This window comes from Elgaria multicarinata, chromosome 1 (assembly GCF_023053635.1).
Source record: "Elgaria multicarinata webbii isolate HBS135686 ecotype San Diego chromosome 1, rElgMul1.1.pri, whole genome shotgun sequence".
Lineage (NCBI taxonomy): Eukaryota > Metazoa > Chordata > Lepidosauria > Squamata > Anguidae > Elgaria > Elgaria multicarinata.
The window spans coordinates 147,104,347-147,128,980 of NC_086171.1; the positions used below are offsets into that span (position 1 = coordinate 147,104,347).

The 24,634-nt window shown below is 43.3% G+C and overlaps 1 protein-coding gene across 1 annotated transcript in view; it reads left to right on the forward strand.

The window, feature by feature from the left end:
* Positions 1-8,735: 8,735 nt before the first annotated feature.
* Positions 8,736-24,634, forward strand: part of LRP8 (LDL receptor related protein 8) — a 208,563-nt gene continuing 192,664 nt past the window's right edge. Inside the window, exons 1-2 of the mRNA XM_063138773.1 lie at positions 8,736-8,902; positions 9,817-9,936. Of these exons, the coding sequence (XP_062994843.1) occupies positions 8,833-8,902; positions 9,817-9,936 (190 nt within the window). The 5' untranslated portion in view covers positions 8,736-8,832. The remainder of the gene's footprint in view (positions 8,903-9,816; positions 9,937-24,634) is intronic.

Genomic DNA, 24,634 nt, shown 5'->3' on the forward strand with positions numbered 1-24,634 from the left:
GGTGGAAATTCAGTATTTGTATTACCCCCCTTTTTTTGTCCATATTTTCTGCAAAGGAAGCATTGTAGCTAAATACAATATCAGGAACTCCTAACTAAAGCTGCTTTGCCTCTGTCAAGAGTAATCTCTAAGCTCTATTTACCTCACATTTACAATGATATTATACCAGTAAAATTCTATTGACTACATTGATATTTGCCTTCTGAAAGAGGAAGGATGGGATTCCAAATATGTAAAACAAAATTGTAATTTTTGGACACTCTTTTTCAAATGCGGTTGGGCCTGATGGATTTTAATGGCTCAGAACAAATTGGGTATTTATGCTCATTTATCACATGGTCATTTACCATCGCATGTGTTCACTACATCTGCATGCTGAAAACCAAGATAAAATGTTTTTTTGAATAAACTGGTGTTAATACACAGTACGCTGTCAATGAACTGATCTCATTGACTCGTTATTTTCCTTCTTTATGTCATTCAAAAGGCATTAGCTAGCTGCACGATTGATTAGTAGCTTACACAATTCCAAGATTATTATTTAAAGGGGAAAACATGCCTATTTTGTTATATACAGATTCTAGTCTAAGGGTGCTCCCAGACAGAGGACTCCTAGCACAGCAAATCATGGATTAAAGGAAGGGGATGTCCTGTCGCACAAATCGAGGTCTGCTTACAAGATATTACAAGACTAGGAGGAGGGCTTTCTCCGCTGTGGCACCCCGGTTGTGGAATGAGCTCCCCAGAGAGGTCCGCCTGGCACCTACACTGTACTGCTTTTGTCGCCAGCTGAAGACCTTTTTATTCTCTCAGTATTTTAACACTTAATTTTAACTTAAATTTAAATTTTACTGTTTTAACTCTGTATTTTAATCTTATATCAATTTTGCTGCGTGGTTTTATCCTGGTTGTGCTTTTTATACTGTATTTTGTAATTGTGCTTTTAACCTGTTGGTTGTTTTATTGTGGTTTTAATTTTTGTGAACCGCCCAGAGAGCTTCGGCTATTGGGCGGTATAAAAATGTAATAAATAAATAAATAAACATTGAATGTATCATGTTTCTGATCGTACTTAAATGGTTTCAGTTACAGAAGGGTTTTTAACTTACAGTTTGTCATTTATGGCTCACTCTTTAATGCATAGGGTACTCAGAGTGGCTCACAACTTGAGAAATGCAAAAATACATATCAGAAACCAAAACTTGCATAGGATAGCACCCTATGGGGATGACCATTAGCCTCTGAATTCAGAGGCTGACAGCTATCCGATTCAGCAGCGAAGGCTATCTAGAATTTTTGCCCGTCTAGCTGAGGCATTGGGGAGGGGGAGGGAGGGGTGCTGGGGAGGCTGAAGGATTCCTTGTAAGCTGGCTTCCCCAGTCTCCTCTTCCCCGCCCACAGGAAGTTGTATTTCTCTCCAGGCTGGCGGGGGGGGGGGGAGGTGGCAGGAGCGGGGAGCTTGGACTCCTGGATCTGAGGTTCCGAGCACGAACTTAAACTTTGGATCCAGGAATCCGAACCATCCAGTGGCTCTCCAGGTGCTGTCTAGGGATCATAGTATGGCTCTCCCCACCTCTGATCTTTAACTTCATCACACCAGCGTCATCATCACTGCGAATTGCATGCAAAGGACTCCAAAGTTTTCCAGTTTATAATCTGCTTTGACTGTGAAGTACTCCTATGCATCCTGCTTTAATTGTGCTTCTTAGCCAAAATAACCGATCTATTTTACTACCTCTTTAGGAGCGCATCTTTTGTTGTTGTCCGAGCGGCCACTGGGGGTACAGGAGGAGGATTTGATATGTTTAAAGTACAAATTAAACAAATGCTTAGATCTGCGTAAGTTTTAAAGATAAAGACATCAAAATTGGCACAGTAATAGATATTAAGGAGGGCTTTAAGCATACCAAATTTGAATTGGATTGGGACATCCCTTGATTTGTTAATGATTTTTTACATTTCTCCCCCTTAAACCTTTTCCTGGTATGCAAAGGATCTTAGGAGTGCTGCTGCCCGGGGTGTGATTTTAGCTAACAACAACAACTACAACAACAACAACAACAATGACAGCTTTTCGCTATGGGGATAATTCAAGGGAAATGGGTACATGGGATGAAGCCCATTGGCACTGCTGGGAGTCACTGGCGTAACTATCTAGTGAGAAGTGAAATCAGAGGTCTCAGCAAATGTGATTTTCAGTGAGAAAAATAAAATAAAATTGAAAAATCTAATGTTTGACAGCGGTCCACTGTTCTCCCACTCCAGAGTTTTAAAAAAGCCCATTGTCGGCAAATTCTCTTAATCAAATAGAACTGTGTGCCAGTGTAAGTATAAAATGGTGATTGATACTAGCTAAGGTTTAAGGCCCTTGTTTTCGCATAAAAACATAAAAGTTGCTCTCTGTGAGACATCAGTAATGGGTAGGAATATCACAGTGTGTTTGTTCGGCCTGAGGCTTCCATATGAATGGGAGTACTCTAGTTATTTATTATGCATTATATTTGAGGCCTTTCTGGGAGGCAAAGCTTGAATTTAAGCTTGAATTATATCTTCTTTGCATGAAGGGCAGAAATTTCAGATTTTTGCACTGAACAAACAATGCAAATTATAACTGTATAAAATTATATATGCATCTATTATATATCCAGAGACTTGGATGTGTCTTAAATAATTTTTTATTTTATTGGACTACTTCTTTTGGTATTTGATGCCCTGATTAAATAGTGTTTTCAGTTATGAAACTGAGAAATACAAAAATTATCCCTCCATCCTTCTCAAGTTGATAGATATTTCACCCCCTCAATTCACAGAAATTTCACAGAGTGTACCTCTTCTGATCCTGTACCTCCTGCCTGGCTCCCTTACCCACCTGCTTCCTCCTCCAATATCCTGAGTTACTGAAGCTGGGTAAAGGTAAGGGTCTGAAATATATCAGGCAGAACTGTAAGCTGATTTGGGGCTATTTTGCAAAAGGCTTTTAGGTAAAAACACACCTTAAATGAGTAAATGCTTTTTTTAAAATGGTGTGCTGCACTGGTTTTAAACGTTTGAATTAGTTGTATGAATTTAAGGGTGTTTTTATTTGTGTTGTACCCCACCTTGATCCAGAGGGAGAGGCAGGTAAGAAATGAATAAATTTATTATTATCATTATCATTATCATTATTATTATTATACATTGTACATTGTATATTATTGTACATTATACAATGTACATTGATGGTGCTATAATAATAATAATAATAATAATAATAATAATAATAATAAATTATTATATAAATAGAATGCTGTTCTACTGATATGGTAAAGGCAGGCAGCTATAGTTTTTATATGAAACCTGACCACTCTAAAGGCTTCATATAGTCTGTCTGTCTCCTTGTGTGCCTAAAAAGACCTCTACACAAACTAGGCTAGATCTCAACTTCAGGTTGTAAGATTCCTGGATCAAACCCTGGAATTCATAACACCACCACTGCTCCAAAGCAGATATGGTGATAATGACAAATCCAGCTCTATCACCAAAATCCCCCTCAAAGAAATGTGTGTGTGTGTGTGTGTTGGGCAGCTGTTGAGGCCCCTCAGTGAGCTGCTGGTGAGAGTTGGCACAGAGAGTTCCCTGTGAAGTTTGAACTCTCTCAAGTGGGTGGACCCTCTTCCCTGTTGCTGACTCCTCCGGCACCTACCCAAATCAGAGGGCACCCAACACTCTCATTCGCTTATCCTTTGTCTGCACAGAGTGAGGTCCCCACTCCCAAGTACATGTGAGCAAGTAGGAAGACGTGGCAGATGCTGCTACTGGGCCCACGTTCCACCACCATACTGCCTATAAAACCTCAGGCGCTATCAGACTTAATTGGAATAAAACTAGTAAAGATATCACTGGACAAAATGTCTTTATTAAGAGTCACAGTTGTGGAAAACCATACATCAATTGCCTGGTACAAATAAATGTAACAAATAGCCCCAAAGAGTCCAAATAGAAATATTGAATTTTGGTTGCTACTTTGCAGTTAGCCAGTCTCAACGTCCCTCCTATTCCACAAGGTGCTGGACACTCCAGTTACTCTTCTGTAGACACTTTAACTCCAACCCACAAACAGCAACTTGTAAACACAATCCTCCCATCCCCTTGCAATTCAGCTATGCACAAATATCAATTCAGGTTACTTTATGCAAGGTGACAGGCCATAATTGTTAATCAGTTACTCCAGTATTCAGCACCGCAGCAGAACAAACTGGGTGGGCTCAGACAACACAATGGCTGAGTTCGGACGACACGCTAATCAACGGGGTGGGTGGGTAATAGGAACAAAATGGAAAACAACTGTTGATTAGAGTGTCGTCCGAACTCAGCCACTAATTAACAGTAGTTTAAGTAGTCAACTGTCAGTTGAGTAGTCAACAGTTGGTTATTGTCAGGCAAAAACCACCCCACGATTGAATATTTCCCCAAAATAACCAAGTGAGATAACCAACACTTTGCAGACTTGACTATCTGCACATCCATTGGTTAACGTATTGTCTGTCGGGCTCGGTAGACTATTTTGCAGGGTTGAGTGGACTATTTCTGCTGGCTACAAAGTTCCTGGGCAAGAGTGGCCAAAACTGCACTGGCTGCTCTGCTACAGCTGGCACAACACGCAGAGGCTGCTGGGATAGCACTGGGAGGACTGAGGGAGGGCAGGGATAAAGATGGGGGCTGTGTTAGTCAAACACCAGGTTGACTATTAGTCCACTCAATGCCAGGCCCAACCACTCCACAGTTGTGTAGGAACATGTGGGGAGTACCTGCAAAATAATCAATTGTGAGTTGACTATTAACCTACCATTGACTAAAGTGTTGTCTGAATGCAGCCACTGGTTGGGTTCGGACAACACGATAATCAACAGGGGTGGGGGTAAAGAGGTAATTGTCCATTGTGTTGATTATTGTGTTGTCCAGGGGGCAACACACAATGGGCACACAACTCACAGTACATTATTTTCTGGAATTAAACAATGGGGAAAAACAACAGGCTACTCCTGTTGCTTATCCGGAGACCCGTTGATACACATGTCATGTGGCTGGCTTCATTGTGTAATCTCCCCCCGCTAAGTGCACTATTCCAGAAGGTCATAGAGTTCTCCGGCAGGAGTGGCTGAAAGCACCCCGGCTGCTCCTGTACAGCTGGCAGAACTTGCAATGCGTGATGGATAGGGCCGGGAGGACTGGAGGAAGAGGGATGGAGGAGCACCAGCCATTCTGAAGGACTCTGGGACTTTCAGCTGCATGATGGGGGAGGGGCAACGTGTCATGTGGGGAGTACCTCTGAAATAAGGTACTGTGGATTGCCTAATTCTTCCTCCGTTGCCTAAAGTGTCATCTGAACGCGGCCACTGTCTCTTTTCCTCTTAGCTCTCTCCTGAGTAAGGATTCTGCCCTTCAAAGACTAAGCCAGCCAGTTCATATGGGCTACATCTCCATTTTCATTTCTCTCTAGACAGCACTGTAAGGTGGATTTTTTTGGCTGGAAGTGTGTGCTGGTCAGCAGGGATGTGCACTCCGCCCCAGAATTATCTGGTAAACGTGAACATCCATGGAGTATTTGATCTTCCAGAGCGGAGACTGGCTGCTTCCAAACCCATCGATTAATATCAGTGTGGAGATGTGCCCAATCGGAGCTAAAGTCTCCAAAATTATCCTGCTGTGTGTGTCTGAATTGAGTATCTCCATATTTGGATGACGCTGAATGGGGTGAAGGATAGCTTTGATATTGGCATCGGTGACTAATCAATTAGGCACTGTCTGTGACAGTGTTCTCCTCCAATCGTAGTGTTCAGGGAAGTGGGAAACACTAACTGGCTGCTGATTCTGGCTGGGGGCGGGAGAGAGGGAGCACATTTCTACTTGGACTCATAGAAATGTGAAAGTGCTGCTGGGCTGGCTGGTATTGTGAGTGAGAAAGCTTCTACACCTGAGTCAGGCACAGGTAGGCTCTTTATTTCAGTTAAACTATTACTCCTGTTGGCTGGCTAGTTTTCCAGTGCAAGTGGGGTGTGTGTGTCCATCTATTAGATCTGGAGAGCTTCAGGTTGGAGAAGGCTGGAGTAGAAACTTACACCAATAGCAATGGAGCTCTGTATCAGCCAAGTAAAGGATAAAAGCTCCCTCTATAAATGCGCAGGGGTGGATTAATCTCTGTGTGTGTGTGTGTTTAAGGGGAATAATGGTTTTGGGGGAAATATAAAAATTCAAGGCATGAATGGATCTGCTACAAACTTGGCAGGCCTAAAGCCCTCCTTAAGAGCTATCACAGTGCCAAGTTTTATCTCTTTAGCTTTAAAAATGAGGGAGCTGTAAGCATTTGATTAATTTCCATTGACAAGTGGTTATCCAAAAGCAAACAGGTAATCCGATAGGGCAGAGTAAGGGGAGCCGCTCCAAAATCGGGGTAGAGAATCACCTCAATGGAGCTCTGGATCGAATTTTGAGGCGGAGAAGATCCACTTTGCACACCCCTACTGGTCAGCATGGATAGTATCATTATATATTTTTGTCATTAGGTGGCACTAGACTTTATCATCACCATCATCATCTACATTTATATACCACCCTATAGCCAAAGCTCTCTGGGTGGTTTACAAAGATTAAAAACAGTGAACATTAAAAACAAATATACAAAATTCTGATTGTATCTGGGTGGAGTCTTGAGTTTAGTGGTGCTGTTCTGTTCTTGCAGGAGCAGGGCCGGCGCTACCATAGAGGCCACTCAGGCATCTGGCTAGAGTGCCAAGCTAAGAGGGGCGCCGGGCGCTGCACCGTGCAGCACTCATGCGCGTTGTTGGCTGTGAGCCAGGCTGGCCCGGCCCGAGGATTCAGCTGGGCCTGGGCAGGCGAGATGGCGCCCACGCCCGCCCAGCTGAAGCGAAGCCAGGGATGCTGGGGTGGGGGGTTGGCTCCACGTTTGGACTTCCGCCCGGAAGCTGCCCTCTCAGAGCTGCTCTAGCAGCCTGGAAGCCGCCCTCCCAGAGCCGGGAGGCCGCCTCCAGAAGAAGAAAAAGCATGTGGCGAGCTTGACCCTGGCCCAAGCCAGCCTCTGCCTTACTCCTTAGGAAAGGGCACTGGGTCGCCTCTCCTCTCTCCTCAAACAGGCCTCGATATCCAGGCAGGTGGGCAAGCGAGACTTGCTCTCCCTTCCCCCAGGAAAGCTAGGGACTTGTGGACTCCTCGCAAGGCAAACTCTCCTGCTTCCCAATCCTGTGCACGTGGATCAACGGGACTTGCATCCGAGAAAGCGTTGCACCGGGAGGCACCAGTGTGGCCTGATCCGCCTATGCCTCCTTTCTCAGAAGCCTTATTCCCCCGAGTAAACGTGCGGAGGGGATTGGGACGCCAGGCTGCATAGCAGGTTGTGTTCGCATGGAAGTAAGACCTGGTGAATTCCAGACGGCTCGGTCCCAAATCGAAGTGAGCCAGTCCCAGCTCTCCACTCGGCGCATATGTTCGGACTTCCGAATGTGTGCGCCGTTCTTTGCACCCACTTTGGGTGTGTGTGCAAATAGCTTGCCTTGCCTAGGGCGCAAAATAGTCTGGCACCGGCCCTGTGCAGAAGCTTCCTGACAGGTGTGTCCTCTAAGCTTTCCATGTCATGGGGTGAGGAGAGAGAGTCGGACCCACCAAAGGCCTATTGCTGAAGAAGGGGGTGGGTCCAGGGCCAGGGCCAGACTATTTTGCACCCTAGGCAAGGTGAGCTACTTTCACCCCACTCCACCCCCCAAAAATGCCAACTTTGGTTTTTAAGAACATATGTTTCCTGGAAAAAATAAGAAGCACAAAACTTGAAACTGCTAAATTTATTTTAAAGTGCAAGAAATACGTCATGTCAATTATAGCAAACAAATTGGAAAGGAACATCTATGGGTCTAAAATGCATTATTTAATAGGAATATCACCTCCAAACCATCCCCCCAACTCACGCACGCACACACACACACACACACAGAGCATCACTCACTCCAAACAAACACACATGAACACATGCATTCACTCAAAGATCCCATGCACCCCATTTACCCATACATTCTCTCTCTCTCTCTCTCTCTCTTCCGGGCGTGTTCTGGAAGTCTGAACATGGAGCCGCCCCACCCCCACTCCAGCGACCCTGGCTTCGCTCCGGCTGGGCGGGCGGGGGGGCGCCATCTCGTCCGCCCAGGCCCAGCTGAATCCTCGGGCCGGGCTGGCTCACAGCCAGTGCGCATTGTGCTGCGCTGCGCCAGGCACCCCTCTTATCTTGGCGCTCTAGGCGGCCGCCTGAGTGGCCTCTATGTGAGCACCGTCCCTGGGTGGGTCATAACCTGGAAACGGCTTTACCAAATTCTGTAACAGCCCATAGACATTAATAGGTCAATTCAATGGGCTCCAACGCTCCATCCTATTTCCCTGCTTAATAAAATGGAAATGATGCGCTCTACCTCCTGGGATCAAGCTGACAGAGAGAAAGATAAGAGAAGCTGTTAAAAACAACAACCTCCCAATAAACACGGCACATCTAAGGCGAAGGCTGGTAGGTTAGGCAAGAGTGAAGGGACTGTCCCGTAGGGGCAGCCCAACTTCCTCTTGCCCGGCCACGTGGTCCCGCCTCTAGGTCGCTGGCGGGCATGCCCAGGTCTGGCTTGCTCGCTCGCTGAAATCCCGCCCAGTGGAGAGCGTCACTGGCTCGGATTGAAATGCACACACGCTGGAGGAGGAAGCAGCTTCAGCAGCCCGCATTTAACACTCCGCCGGCAAAGGTAGAGCGCCGGGCTGCATGCGACCCACAACACAGGGGCCGTTAGCCGTGAAGGAGAGGACGCCATGTGCCGGCCGGCTCTGACCAGACTGCTGCTCTTTCATCTGCTCCTGATCAAGCTCCACATCGCTAAAGGTGGGTCTGGAAAGGGCTGCCGGGGTCGGGGAGGGCGCGAGTAACCGGCGGCGTGGCGAGTGAGCAAGTGCTAGCCGCGCATCCGCCGCTGTTGGGCTGCTCGAACTCCTGCCGCTTGCTCTGGCCGACTCTCCCTGGAGAGCCACGGCCACTCCGATTGCGTTTGTAAATGGGAGAGGCAGAGCCATCTTACTGCGTGGGTTTCGCCAGAAGACACCGGGGGGGGGGGGGCGGAGAGAGAAGAGGGAGGGCTACTATCCTGGTGAAACCCACAGGGCGCAAACGGCTCCTGGGGGCGTGAAGCCAATCGCTCACCTAGGACCACTCCATCCCTCTTTCCAAAGGCGATGTCTCCTCTGTGACCGCGTCCGATCAGAACACGTCACACTCGTGGTTTTGCCCGTCCCCCCCCCCCACTTTAAAAGCCGCTAGGAATTAGATGAACAATTGTGGTGTTATTATTTGGGCGTCCATCGTCCCTTTTAAAACCAGTGCCTCGGTGAGGATAGTGTCACAGGAAAACAACGAGGCTCCACGTTTTCATTTCCGAGAGCCTAGTTGGCTTCAAACCACCCTTTGTTGTTGTCAGCCTGCCCACCCATCTTCTTTCAGTCCGTAGATATGTGGTTCAGGCAGCCCGCCTAAAATGGGTTTGCCCTGGGTGGGGGAAAAGAGCAGCATTTTGAGGGTAGAGATGCCCAATTGCGGATGGTCTTTGTGCGCTTTCTGTTGTGCGTCTCGAAGAAGGGAGAATGTGGCCTAGAACGCTCCGGGCTTGCTTGCCGTTTGCGAGCGGGGCTGGGAAAGGGATGGCTGGGAAACGGGGGAGGGGGCTCCACTCCCCCCCCCGCTTCATCTCTCTCGCTAAAATCCAGGGGTCGGGCTGTGTCCCCCCCCCCCTTTGCCACTTGCAGGCGCTGCGAAGGAGTGCGAAGAGGACCAATTCCAGTGCCGGAATGAGCGCTGCATCCCTTCCATTTGGAAATGCGACGAGGATGATGACTGCTCAGATAACAGCGACGAGGCAGATTGCCGTGAGTACCCGGGGACGATCAATCCTCAATCCTCTCTTGCAGGCAGGCAGGACAGCTGGCTGGCTGGGGTCGGCAGGCAGGATGGGGTCGGCATTTTCCTCTGTCCTACCGCCTGGCTAAGTACGTGGTTGGGGTGGGAAAGGAGGGGTGGAAGAGGAAGCAATCCTGATCCAGCGTAGGCTGCCTGTTCTCCCCATTCATTGGTTTAGTGGGAAGAATGGCGAGGAACAAGTTTCCTTTTCCAGGGGATTTAAATCGCCGGCGGATTTAGCCCAGGTGCAGGAAGGAGTGGATTTTCGCTTAGGTCCTAGGGGAGACGTGGGTGTTTCTGTTCGAAGGATTATATGTAGCTCTGCGGCTCACAACTTGGTCGAAACCACGTTGGGTTTCTGCGTCTTTTAAGAAGTTTATAATATCAGTTGGACACTACCCCCCTTTTTTTCTTTTTTGCACAAACGGCCCAATGTGTGAGAGATCCTGTTTCAAAGTTCCGTGGTACAGTGTAAGATTCCGTCCGCTTTCAGTTTATGAATGAAAGTGCCTCTTCTGCCGGCGACTTTTTGATTGGCTGCCGGAGAAACGCCAGATAGGTCACGTGGTATAAACTCTCTCGTAAGAAAGGGCGGGGAGGAGAAAAGTATTGGACATACCTTGAACCAGCACGTCTTCGCTCTGCCTCTTCAAGGCCACACCTTCCTGCCCTTGGCTTAGGCGGAGAGGGCGAGATGTTGGAAAGAGCTGGTTTGACAGTCTAAATTTACTCACCTAAAGCCGTTTAATATTGCTTAGTCATGATGTATCCTTTAGGGCCAGGGATGATTAAGCTCTTTACCAGCAAATGGCAATCCAGGTGATGGTCAGTTCTTATAAGCAAACACAGAGAGGGGAAGATGTTTTAAGGTTGCAATCTTAGGCGCTCTTGGCTGGGAATAAATAAAATGAAATGGATAAGTTGCATTGAACTGAATGGAGCTTACTTCTGAGTTGACATGTATAGGTTTCCACTGTCAATATGTAGAAACATACTCCTCCACTAGTATGAGGGGTCCTCTTTTAAAAAATGTGTCAATCCTGCCTTCAGTTACTCAGCCTACTCCTATGTTTATAAAGTTCTGCATGGCAGACTAGATGTTTTTTATATATGTCGTTTGAATTTGGCATAAACATTATTGTGTGCAACAATTTCTAGTATTCTTGTTTAAGAGAAACCTTATCTGAGAGTCAGCTTTTGAAATAGCTGCTTTTTAAAATTATGTACAGGAAAATGGTTATCAAAATGTAAAGCTGTCTGGAACCACAGCTATCCAAGTTAAAGTGATCAAACTCTAGGCAGCTAATGGAGTATATTATGTATTTCAAATTTAGGAATGTGTTATTTGGGACTGGAAAGGCCAGAATGTTGCATTTCTTGTTTTATAGCCATCCGATGTTCAGTGATAGTGAAATTATGCCAAGCTTCTGCCAAGAAGTTCAGAGTGCCATAAATGATACTTTTCTTTCCCCATTTTGTCTTCAAAATGATCCTGTGAGATAAATTAGGCTGAGAATTAGTGACTATCCAAAGGCCACTTAAGGTGCAGTCCTACGCATTTTTAGTCCTACTTTTTTCTGTTTAAACTTGCGTGGGATTGCACCCTTAGGCTGCATTCCTACATGCATTTATCTGGGAGCAAGTGCCATTGAATGCAGTGGGTCTTACTTCTGAGTAGACCTGCATAGAATTGTGCTGTGAGTGAACATCAGGGCTTAGAGGGGGATTTGAATCTAGCTGTCTTCAGGCCTAATCAGACACTCTAACCTATACTGCACTGCATTGTCATCATGTATCTGGACGCTTATCAAATAATTGTTATATAAGTATTCAAGGTTGCATTATTTGTTAATGGCAAAGTAACATGACCTTCCTGATAGATAAAGGATCCTTCTTATGATTTAATCTGCAGAGCAGTGGTAAAGTTTCTAATTTGATGATCGAGCTAAAACATCAAGTGCATAGGTTTGGAGACTCCTGCGGTTGATTTAGGGAAATAGCTGTTGAATGCATGTTGTGTTGCAATTTGTGAACTTCTCAGTGGCTGTTCCCATGACCCACAAGTGTTTAGCCTGAGGAACTAGCAGACAGCAGCAGACACTGGGTTTTTTATTATTTATTTATTGCATTTCTATACTGCCCAATAGCTGAAGTTCTCTGGGCGGTTTACTTGTACTGTGCTTCTCCCCTGTGGCTGAAGAACACCACAGTTAATATCTAAGGCAGCAGTGGAGAATGTGTAGCCCCCCCCCCCGGTATTCTTGGACTGCAGCTCCCATCATCCCTTACCATTAGCTATGCTGGCTAAGGCTGATGGGAATTGCAGTCCAACCACTCTGCTGCTAAGATCATCTTCTTGGCTCGCCGCTCTGACCATGTTACTCCACTTCTGAAATCTCTTCATTGGCTTCCAATTCACTCCAGAATCCAATATAAACTTCTGTTGACCTACAAAGCTTTTCACTGTCTAGCTCCTTCCTATCTTTCCTCTCTCATCTCACACTATTGCCCCGCTCGTGCTCTTCGCTCCTCTAATGCCATGTTTCTCACCTGCCCAAGGGTCTCTACTTCCCTTGCTCGGCTTCGTCCATTTTCTTCCGCTGCCCCTAACGCCTGGAACGCTCTTCCAGAACATTTGAGAACTACAAGTTCAATCGCAGCTTTTAAAGCTCAGCTAAAAACTTTTCTTTTTTCTAAAGCTTTTAAAACTTGATTTTGTTCTGACTTTTATACTGTTAGTTTTACTCTACCCTGTGCCTGTTTGGTGCATTCTCTTCACCTTCTTATTGTTTTATTATGATTTTATTAGAATGTAAGCCTATGCAGCAGGGTTTTGCTATTTTATTGTTTTTCTCTGTACAGTACCATGTACATTGATGGTGCTATTTAAATAAATAAATAAATAATAGCATATGGGAAGTCACATGTTCCCCACAACTGAACAACAGCCTAGTTCTTGCAGACAGAAGAGGAGGTGGAAAACCTAGGTCAAGATTGTACCGCTGCAGGTTTTGGCTCGCATCACTGAATGTTCTCCCTACCAAAAATTCCCTGCATGTAGAAAGGTAACTGTTGGGGGGGGGGGAGATTATAACCTAGCTGTTTCCTTGACATCATAGTTTTCTATGTAAAGGACTTTTTTTTTTCCTTAAAGGAGCATCCAGTCATATGAATTCACATTACGAAGCAATAAAGTCCAGACATTGGTTTGTCACCTCAACTGCTGTTCATGAGAAATAGACTTATGAGCTGCTGGTGTGCATGTTTTGATGTGAGACAGTCCTCTTGAGAGGGCAGTACCACTTCAGTTTCATGTGAGTATCCCTGTGTGAGAACTATAGAATGCATTGCCCTACAGAGAAAATTGATTTTTAAAGCTTTGAAAAAGAAGAAAAGCAAAGATTTTTGTGTGTATACATAGGCATAGAAATATAATTCCATTAGAGCACATGTTTTTTTTTACTTACACTGTTTGTGCTGAGTATGAATGACTATTTATACTGGGGGGGAAAACAGCTTGCAGTTTTTAAAGCACCTACATTTTGTTTTCCTTTTCCTTTTTTCATCTAGGGTTAAATGGGATCACACCGTGTCTCCTATATGAGGATTTTTATATGTCCCTTATTTCTAGTTCAACATTTGCTATCATCCAGTAGGCCTCACATGCTGAATTATGGCGCACAGAATGTTCTGCTTCAATCGACCACTTGCAGTTTGTATACAGCAAACCACAGCAGGGCACAATGATTGTCTGTGGTGGTCCCATTTGTTTATCCAGCATTGCAAGGCACAGTATTCCTTGTCCTCAGGAGCACCAGTTATAGAGGACATGGGTGGATATCAGCCCTTGAGTTTTACACCCAGTGCAATTATTCTCCACAAGTACCTATATCTAGCAGGTTCACTGATTTTATACATTGAGTGAGCATGGGTTTATTTACATGGGTTTTTGAACAGGATCCAAAGAATCAGGGAAGTAGTTCTATGAGCCTGTGAGGGCTTGTTTCTCTTGAACCGCATCCTGCTTTGAATTGGGGGCAAACTGCTTTTGAAATTGGGAGTTTCAAAAGCAGCTTGTGCAATGGCATGAATCAGATGTTGCTGTTTTAATTCCAAGCATTTAATATGTTTTATGTTTCTAATTGTTTTATTATGTTGTTTGTGAGCCTCCTTGAGATGGCCTTTTTCTCCTCTGAAAGATGGCATTGAAGCACCTAAATACGTAGGCCTTCTCCCACCCCATCCCTCCTCTGTGCTCTGCTGTTTTAGCCTGTTTTTCTCCTGGCTGGCTCACTTACTGTATTGGAGTCAGACTTGGAGGGGGAAAGGCTTAAAACAGTGGCGCATGGCAATGCCACTCTGCCCTCCATATAGCATAAAAAGTAGATTGTTCTTAAGCCCCATTTTATAGCCAAATGGATGGGTAAAGATAAAATCACCACACCTCTCGGTTGTCACCTCAGCAGGTTTTTGAATTCTGGCCTTGGTATACATGTCCAAAGTAAAGTTCCCTTGGCGTAATCAAAAGTGGGGTTACCCTTGATCATCCTGCGGTATTTATGTGGTCTTTTAAAACAAATACATTGTTTTAAAATACATTTTTATGCCATTTAGGGCACAATACTATGCATGCTTAGACTCCTAGAATACTGGGAGTTGTGCAGGACATTTCCTGTGTGAATATGCATAGGATTGTGCCCCTAATATCTGACTCTACGCAAATGCATGCCTTTGAAAGTAGCTTCCTTTCTCCTTCTAAAGTTTCTTTTTTTCTCTCCTCTCCCACTTCTGAAATGGTGTCCTTGTATGTTCCGCTGCATCTGATTGTTGTAACTTTTTTGGAGGCCTGTTGGCTAGCAAAGATTCCAGATGTATTTTTATTTTTAATTCAGCAAGTCAGGTAAAGGTTAATTGGCACCTCACTAATTGCTATAGATTGCTATAGACTGTAGATTGCTACCGAGGAAGTAATTATTACCCCAAGCAAGCTTTAAGGTTGGTACTATCTGCTTCACTGCTGAGGGGCAAGCCACAAGTGAGCATTTGCCCCCCTCAATTTTAGCTGCTCCAGAAACATAAAATGTTCACTTCTTGAAGTTATCTTTACTTGCAGACATAGCCTCCTGAATAAAAATAATTTGTTTATAAAGTAAATTAAGCCTTGTGGGCATATCAGCATAAGTATTCCCAATTTCAAAAAGAATGTGGTGTATTTTAAATAGCATAGTAACTAAAATTCTACTGTACTTTGTTCTGGGGAGTGGGGGGGACTGGGAGTTGGCGGTACTCGCTGTGCTTCTTGAAAGCAGCCTTCTTTGAACAAGCTCTTGCTGTTCCCTTGCTTCTACTTCCTGGCTGTCCCAGTGCTTGTCTTACGTCAAAGAAATGTTAGATTTATGGGGATCCTGTCGACAGCCAACCCCAAGACAGTTTTCCTCGACACATTTTGCTCCTTACCCTGTATTTATCCCTGTCTGAGGTGTGGTAGGAGCATGAATGTTTGGTAATCAAGGTCTAGTGCATTTCTCTTGTTGAGTGTAATGTAAAAGAATTTATTTATTTATTTATTACATTTATATCCTGCCTTTTTTCCTCCAAGGAACCTAAGGCGGTGTACATAATCCTCCACTCCTCCATGTTATCCTCACAACAACAACCCTGTGAGGTAGGTTGGACTTGAGAGTATGTGACAGCCCAAAGTCACCCAGTAGGTTTCCATGGCCGAGTGGGGACTAGAACCTGGATCTCCTGACTCCCAGTCCAACACCTTAGCCACTACAAGTCACTGTTAAATACATTGTTAAATAGGGAAGCAAGAGATAAAAGTGTGATGGCACAATGGGGAGGATTCTTTGTAGAACAGGGGTAGCTATATAACACAATATAGGCCGCCTTATTGGCTGTTCCCAGGCTGTGGTACACCCCACCAAGGGAGGCAAGGTTGGCTCCGTCTCTGCTGTCCTGCCACTGGCAAGCAAAGACTTTTTTTTTATCCAAGCAGGCCTTTGGTATGTAAGTGAGTCTGTTGGGTTGGGTGCTGTTTGTGATAGTTAAGGTTTTGTTTTAAATTATGCTTCTTATTGTTAGCCATCTTGAGTGCCATTTCCTTTGTAGCAAGGTGGGAATATAAATAAATAAATAAAGGTACTTCCCAGATTCCTGCAAAATTAATTGGGGTGACTGAGATGTGCAACAAGACCTCCCTGCTCTTGCCTGCCAGTTCGTTTTCAGTCAAAGTACTACTATGAACACTTCTCCCTCTCTCACTTTTTTTTATTGTGGGAGCGGGAGAATTTGATAAGAAGGCAAAAATTATCTTCACAAACGTGCATAGTTATCTTCATTTGTTAGCAATGTTTGATGAGACTTGAACATAAATGGGCATGCCCCTCCTGTTCTGAAACCCTTGCGGTATAGAAAACATAATTATTCTGTTCTTCTTGCTGGGCAGAGAACTATGTTTCTAGTGTAGCGTTAATGGCCCAGTTCTGCTCTTCTCTGTGCTCTGGGTAATTAAAACAAACAAACCCAAGACCAATATTGCAGTCTTCATCCACTCTTGCCCTCAGACAATTCTGCTGTAGCAGGTGTCCCAATTTGGCTGGTATTTTATTCTAAAGCCCTCATTAGCATAATGGTTAATCCTGCCCAGAGCGTTAGGAGCCATGATTGCCTAGGCTAAAATTGCCAAGCATCAATTCAGGATGGGGCTAACAATTATGGAAGAGAACATTTTTTAGAGAAAGCAAACTTCTGTGTTGCTCTAGCCCCTGAATAGACTGCAGTGGTGTGGTTCAGATGTGATTGGGAGGCCATATGGGCTTCTGAGCGTCTCCCCCCCACACACAACTTAACATTAACTATATTTCAGTGTTACTTCTGAACCAGCCTAACCACAGCTAGCTTCTAAACCAGACGTACAAACCAATATCTAATCCTGGTTTCAATATCTAGTTTAGACCCTAACTATGCTTTTGCCAATCCAGACATAATACTGAACCATAGCTAATACTAATCTGGGAAAAGAGGTGGGGATTTGGCCACAAAACCATGACATCTGAATTGTCTATGTGTGTGCAGTATGGATGAAAACAACCGTGCGAGCTGTAACCTGTTGATAGGAAGTCAATTCCTAAGGCTGCTCTGTCTTATAATAGTGTGTTAATTTCGCTGGCCTGGTTCAGACAACACGCTAAACCATGCTGCTTAACCACAAAATGGTTAAGGGTTAAGCAGCATGGTTTAGTGTGTTGTCTGAACCAGGCCACTGTCTTCTCCTTCAGTAACAAGGACATGGCTTGGATAGCTACTGACCAGTGCAAGTGTTGGTGCTCATTAGTCTTCAGAGTGTTTGTAGTTGTGAGCAACCATGCCATTCCACTACTCCACACAACACAGCATGAGCCTGACTAAAAACATCAAGTCTGCCAGTTTCTTAAATGGAGCCGTTTATCTGCAATAAAACATCCAATGCTCTTGGGAAAACAACAGTTGTAGACAAAGTATTCTTGTTGCAGAATGGATATTTTTGTGTTGTAGAGATGAACAAGGTGCGGAAGCTGCACAACTTGGATGAAAAAGATATGTTAAAATTACCCAAAGGTCTGGAGCAAATCACTTTTACATTATTTTGTTTATAACATTTATATATATATATATAAAACTAAAGCAGTGAACAATAATAAAAAGTAAAGAATACAAAATAATGCAAACTTTAAAAATCGTTCTATGAAGATTCTTAAGTGTTAGAGGTGTAAACGCTGCAACCTCTGGAACGTCTATGAGAGCAAAGACATAGTTGGATGTACATCTGAAGGATATTTTGTGAGTTCTGTTCTGATGCCTTAGCTGTGGACCATTTGATCAGGAAAGATTTCTGTGGTGTACCATACTTCTTGTGAAGAATCAGGGATCTGTCGCAGATAGAAAGTAATGGAATTTCATCAAAACACTTTGATGGGTTAACTGGGATGGATTTCATTCTTGCTGTATCAGCAAGGTAATTGCAGTATCTTAGTTTAGAAAAGAATCTTCACAAGAGCCAGATTGTTTAGTGATTGTGATATTAAGGAGGGATGTGTATTTCTCACTTGCACTGTGTGGTTCACCTTGCCTCCAGTTGTCATCTGCTGCTTTAAAAGCACCTTTTGCAATTAACAGACATAGCTTGTCAGCCAGATGGTATTTGGAGCAAGCCCTCATTAGCAGACCTTAATGTACTTGGATGCCTTGTCTCTGGGTTCTGTTAGAATTGGGTTTTTATGTAAATGTGGATACATTGGTGTCAGTATAGATGGGCCCTTTGACAATTTCAGTGTGATAATAGAGATCTTGAGTATAATGCACTCTGAATATCAGACATTGTATTTCTCTTTTGTTTAAGCCATGGTATGGCTGCATCAGATGCTTTTTTAAATTTGGACACCAAGGCCCATCTAGTCCAGGACTCTAGCCACCAAAGCTGGAAACGGATGCTTCTAGGAAACTTAGAAGTAGTGCATAAAGTCAGCCACCCTTCCCTCTTTGCACCCAGCATTTGGCATTTGCTGCTAGCAGTTCACCACTGGCCAGTCGCCTGCTGAAAAGTTTGTCTCTCATCAATGTAATCAGTGATGGTTCATTGTAATACATATATGCATTGATTCCACAAGTGATGAGGAATAATGCCACTGGCAAGCATTTGCAACCATAATAAAGCCCTAATTACTGCTGATGTCATGACCTAGTGATAACACATGAATACAATGACCTGGTTTGCACAATCAAACAATGGATGGTTAACAAACCATGGATTGTTTGTGAGCACAAGGGAGCAAGCAAGTGTGTTGGCTCCTGCCCACTCCTGCTTTGCTAAACAACCCAGGAATGCCCCTTCTTAGGTTGTTGTCATCAATTGTGAAACCAGCACTCTGGCTTGTTTAGGGTTAAGCAACCCAGAGTTTTTACTCATGGGTTTTTGTAGGGTTAAAACCCTGGGTAGTTTAACCCTAAAAAAACCCCAGAGTGCCAGGTTTTCAAGTCATGACAATAACCCAGGAATGGGCTGTTCTTGGGTTGTTCAGCAAAAGGGAGATGGGTGAGCAAGTGGGGAAGCAGAATGCCTGTTTGCTACCATGTAGCCACAACTAAGTCTGGGTTGTTTAACCCCTAGTGAGCCATTACATGAGAATCATGTTCTGACTTTATACTGTTAGTTTTACCCTACCCAGTGCCTGTTTACCCTACCCTGTGCCTGTTTGCTTTCTCTTCCCCTCCTTATTGTTTTATTATGGTTTTATTAGAATGTAAGCCTATGCGGCAGGGTCTCGCTATTTACTGTTTTACTCTGTACAGCACCATGTACATTGATGGTGCTATATAAATAAATAAATAAATAATAATAATAATAATCAGGTTAGTAGGTAACACAGCTTGTGGCTGCATAAAGTAACTGTTCTGAGGCTTTGTATGTCAATAGAGAAATAACATTGCATCTATTCATTTACTATAGGCATTGTGTTTGTAGGATGATATTGTTTCCTATGCACCCATTAACATGTTGTAATGTTGGTTGTGATTTTTTTAAAAAAAAAAAGCCGTAGAGGAGGAGGATGGCAAATACTAATGAATGGAAGGTTTACTGATTCACAAAGATAGACACAATCCCAACGTATTTAGGGCTATCCAGACCTCTTTCAGGGAACTAGCCTCCTGATCAGATACAGCTACAATATGGCAGGCAAGGAGGCTGGAGAGCTTGAAATGCATTAGAACTGTGGATTTGTTTGTGAGTCAACGTTTGTCTGCTTTGGGTTGTCTGGCTAGTCACAACCAGAATGTGTGTCTATCTATTTGGAAGCCTGTGGGGGGGGGGGGGGGGAGAGAGAGAGAGAGAGAGAGAGAGAGAGAGAGGATAAAATCAAGGCTGGTGTAATTATGAATGGATACCCACTCAGAAAGTTCTCTGTCTATTTATCAGAACATGCTCATATTTCTGGAAGATGAGGATCAGAAACTGTAATTTGCAATTCGTACCAAGAATATTGATAGTGTGTTTAGGATATCTTAGTGGATGCTATGAAACACTTTATGATTTAGACAGTGTTTGGGAAAAATGAAATGAATTGCAGATATGATTGGGACCTAAAGCATCAAGTGTCTGGTGATAGAACGTACACATCAAAAGAAATGGCATGAATAAATGCTGTGGAGGTGCTAGAAATAATGAATTGTGTTCAACGTGATCTTGGCTTAAAAGGACATATCACTGCTTCTCTCTCTCTTTTTCATAAATACTTAAAGATTCAAAGAGCTGTATATTTAATAGAATCCCCCCCACTCCTTTTGGAGATTGGCAAATATTTATTCCTTCATCTCTTTGTCTTATGACAAAAGGCAGGCTGGCTTCCTTTGGCTTGCCTCCCTTTTTTGATCACCTCCCTCATTAGGGATATTGGCAGGAGTGCCATAAGCCAGTTGGCCTGAGCATCGGGGCCAACTTTACTCCTGATGTAACCCCAAGGAGGCCAGAATTCTGTTGTAAGGCAGAAAATGAGCTTTATTAGCATGGGCAAAATGGACCCAAGGTTTCCCCCCCCCCTTCACTCTCACACGGTTATTTATTTATTTATTTAATGTATTAATGATATTTGTATATTTATTACTGCATTTATATCCCACCTTTTTTCCTCCAAGGCACCCAAGGCAGCCTACATAATCCTCCTCCTCTCCATTTTATCCTCACAACAACAACTTGTGAGGTAGGTTGGGCTGAGAGTCTGTGACCAGCCCAAAGTCATCCAGTGGGTTTCTGTGGCCGAGTGGGGACTAGAACCCAGATCTCCCAACTCCTAGTCCAACATTTTAGTCACTACACACTGATTCTTAATGTAATATCTTAATGTAATACCACTTAATGTAATATTTTTAAAGAGGTTTATATGCAAAAACTAAAATTTACTATTTAATACACTGTATTTAACAGTAAATAAAAAGACAATGAATTTTATCAATTTCTAGCAATTGATTGGACAGGTTGGCCCTCATTCCATTTAATATAACACAGATATCATATTTTTAAGCATAGAATGTCTTTTGGAAAGCTTCCAATTGTCTTTGCTACAATGTTCTGATTTAGCTGTGGGTAATAGAAACTGAAAAGGCCCAGAGGCAGTTACTGAGTCTGTAGCTCTGCTGGGATTGAACCCAGGTTTTCTAGATTGATGTAGAGTTGTCTAATGAGTGTGCAACACTGAACAGTCTTGGTTCTCAATGCTTTACAAGGGACTAGGTTTCATGTGGCTTTATGCGGATTATACTACCCCCATTAACTGCAATTGGCTCTGTTTTTTCTTATGAACTAGCAAGGTCAACTGTTTCTGTGAGTTTTGTGGAGATCCACTTGCTTAATTGGTGTCTCTAACTCCATGCCCAAATCCTGAAATGAACTTGGCCTTGTGGATTAAGCCCCAATTCCACCCTCAGGCTTTGCATGAGACTGGTTAGGAGATCCTGGTGGTTGTAGAACTTTCTTCTGTCTAAACTTGCATAGGATTGTGTCCCTAAGAGCTGTTTTTCTCGCGTCCCATTTATACTTTAAAAATAGCAAACGTTTATGTGTAGTGCTCCGTAGCAGCCTGGCTGCCGCACGGTTTGAAAATGGAGGGGCGCAAGGGCTCCTGAGAGTGACACCAAGAAATTATATAGGGTTGTCCACAAGGTGTTTGTATTGGGGGGGGGGTAGGATGGCTCCCCTCTCAAGTCTATACATGCACTTCTAAAAAAAAACAGCCGTCAACTTTACTTGTAACTCTCTTAGAATGTAGCAAGTGAGAAAAAAGTACTGAATAGTTTCAGAGAATAATTAAAGTGAAGACAGTGATTAGAGAATGTGACTAATTTAGTTTAACTCTGGTGCTGAAGGCTTGCATTGCTACTTGCTTAAACATTGCAAATGGTGGTATGTTTGAGCCGATATCGTAATCGTTCATAGCCTGGTACAATGTTTTACTTTTGATGCATTTGTCCTCCAGCACCAACATCTGCTTCCAGCTGTTGGGAAGTCTGCTCAGTTTTGTGTTGCACATTTGGGAAGAGCTAAAATGATGAACCTAAACTTATTTTAAATATCCATTTCCTATTATCTTCATGAATATTTTCATATATACATTCAGGTACAGGAAGGGATTTTACCACCATGTAATTAATGCAAATTTTATTTCAGCTGGATTAAGTATCTGTAGGGCATAAAAATAATATACATATTTTAGTCAGCATAGACCAGAAGCCAATGTCCTATGGGGACGGGCTCATAGAGAGCTTCAGCTATTGGGCGGTATAAAAATGTAATAAATAAATAAATAAAAATAAATAGAAACTTCTTAGAGTGAAGGAATCTTACAAGGTTTTAGAATACACTTTATCCATGGAAGTTGCTTCTAAGATAGAAGCAAATAATTTCTTACAATTTATGAGCTAGTGATGTGCAGGATTGTGGAGACCCAGGTTCAAATCCTTGCTCAGTTATTTTCCTGTATATTTCATGCATTTCCTTTTTGTTTTCACAATGGGTTTTTGTTCTGTTTTCTTGATATTCGCAATAAAAAAGTAATTTTTTAAAAAAATATATGAATCACACTGGGTGACTTTAGGTCAGTCAGGTCCTCCTCAGCTTAACCCATTTCGCTAGGTGGTTGTTTAAGAATAAATAATAGAGAATCATGTGTTGCACCTTGAGCCCCTTGAAGAAAAGAGGAAGTATAAATGTAACACACAAACAAAACACATTTAGGGATGCCTCTGAGTTATGCTCTCTGAAATTTATTATTGTTCCAGCTTTTCATGAAAATCGAAATAAATTCCCGACCTGTGTGCACAGTCGCTGGAGTTTGGGTGTGTGCATGTTTCTTTTTGTATTTTCCATCATGGCACCTGGTTTCAGTCTGTATATTTGCAATCACAGTGTTCATGGGTAGTCTGCCAGGGTGGGGCACAGGTACTTTTTGCATTTGGTCCAAAGCACCCCACATGATATTCCGATATCCTCGTGCCAAATCCACTTTTTTAGAAGCTAATAAAATCCTAGTAGAAACTAAAGTGAGCCTGCTGTGAATGTCTTCTATCATAGAAGCATAGAGCAGGAAGGGGCTATTTAAGTTATTGGGTCCAATCCCCAGCTCAGTGCAGGAATCCACTTTAAAGCATCCCTGGCAGGAGGCTGTCCTGTCTTTGCCTGAATACCTCAAGCAACAGAGAGCCCGCCACCTCCCTAGGCATTTGGTTCCATTATTTGACTGTTAGTAAGTTTTTTCTGATACTCAACTGAAATCTGCCTTCCTGTAACTTAAGCCCATTATTTCTTGTCCTGCAGTCTTGGATGATAGAGAACATGCTGCAGCCCTCTTTAGGTACTTGAAAAGTGCTATCCTATCCCTCCCCAGTTTTTTCACCTCAAGCAGCTGAACCTTACTGTCATGCCAGAGGCATGGGTCAATCCTGTGAATTGACCCATGCCTGTTGTTTCTTGTGAGCAAGCACATTTTGTGATGTTGCACAACATAGTTACTGATCGTGGGGCACGTGTGTTGAAGGCATCAGCCCTAGCTTCCAATTTCCTAGCTTTGCGGAGCTTGAGTCAACATGAGAAAACCTTAACTCTGGTCTTAAACTGGCAGTTGTTGTTTTTTTAAAAAAAAGTTATTACAATGTTCTTGGGGTGGGTGGGAAACGAATTAAACAAAATACAAACAAGTAATTAACTGAGTAGATGTGTACACTGTTTTTAACTTCTGTAAACTTCCCAGAGAGCTTCAGCTATGGGGCGGTATATAAATGTAATAAAATAAATAAATAAATAGCTATGTCCCTCTATGTTCAGAATACTTCTGAGTAAGCCTGCACGGGATTCCAGCATAGCCTTTTCCTTTTCTTCCCTCTCTATATCAATGATCTGTCTATTAGTGAGAGTGGTTCCTTCAGCCTTCAAAATTACCTCACTCTGAACTCAGTTGACAGTTCCCTGCTATCCCTCCCCCAGTGTCAGAATGCTGACAGCAACAGTGGAATCCCAAACACTGGAGTGTACTGACTGCATTCTTTCTCCAGAGTGAAACTGAACATGCCTGATATATCTTTGCCAGCATTTGCTGCTATAGGCTTTTATGGGGCAAAAAACCAAAGATAAAGCCTTGATAATTTTTAAATTGCTGCTCAGAATTTCACCAAACTAGTGAAAGGCACACCTCCTCAACAAGCCTGAATAAAGTAAACCCAGGATTTGAAAGAAATAAAAGGCTGAGCCACAGTTTGAGTAAAAAGAACAAATGTGCCATTTCCAGCACTTTTTAACTTGCTTTATTGTATCCAATCAATCTAAAATTTTGCACTAAGCCAAGTTTCAAATTATTACCTCCACAGGTGTCATTTTTATAAGCAGTAGACTTTTGAGGCTTATAATGGAAGAACCTTTTTTCTGACTCACCCTTAAATTGTCTAACACTAGTATGTATGTACTTTACAGCAGTGTAACATTAATTACACCAATATTGCTTTTAAAATAGTAGTCTTCCAATATCTGATTACTGCTTTTCTAATGTGCATGTGTGAGACAAGGCCCGTGAAATAAAAACCCAGAATGTTCCTCTACAAGGGGTCTACAAAAGAAAAGAAATAATAATTTTAACATTAGTG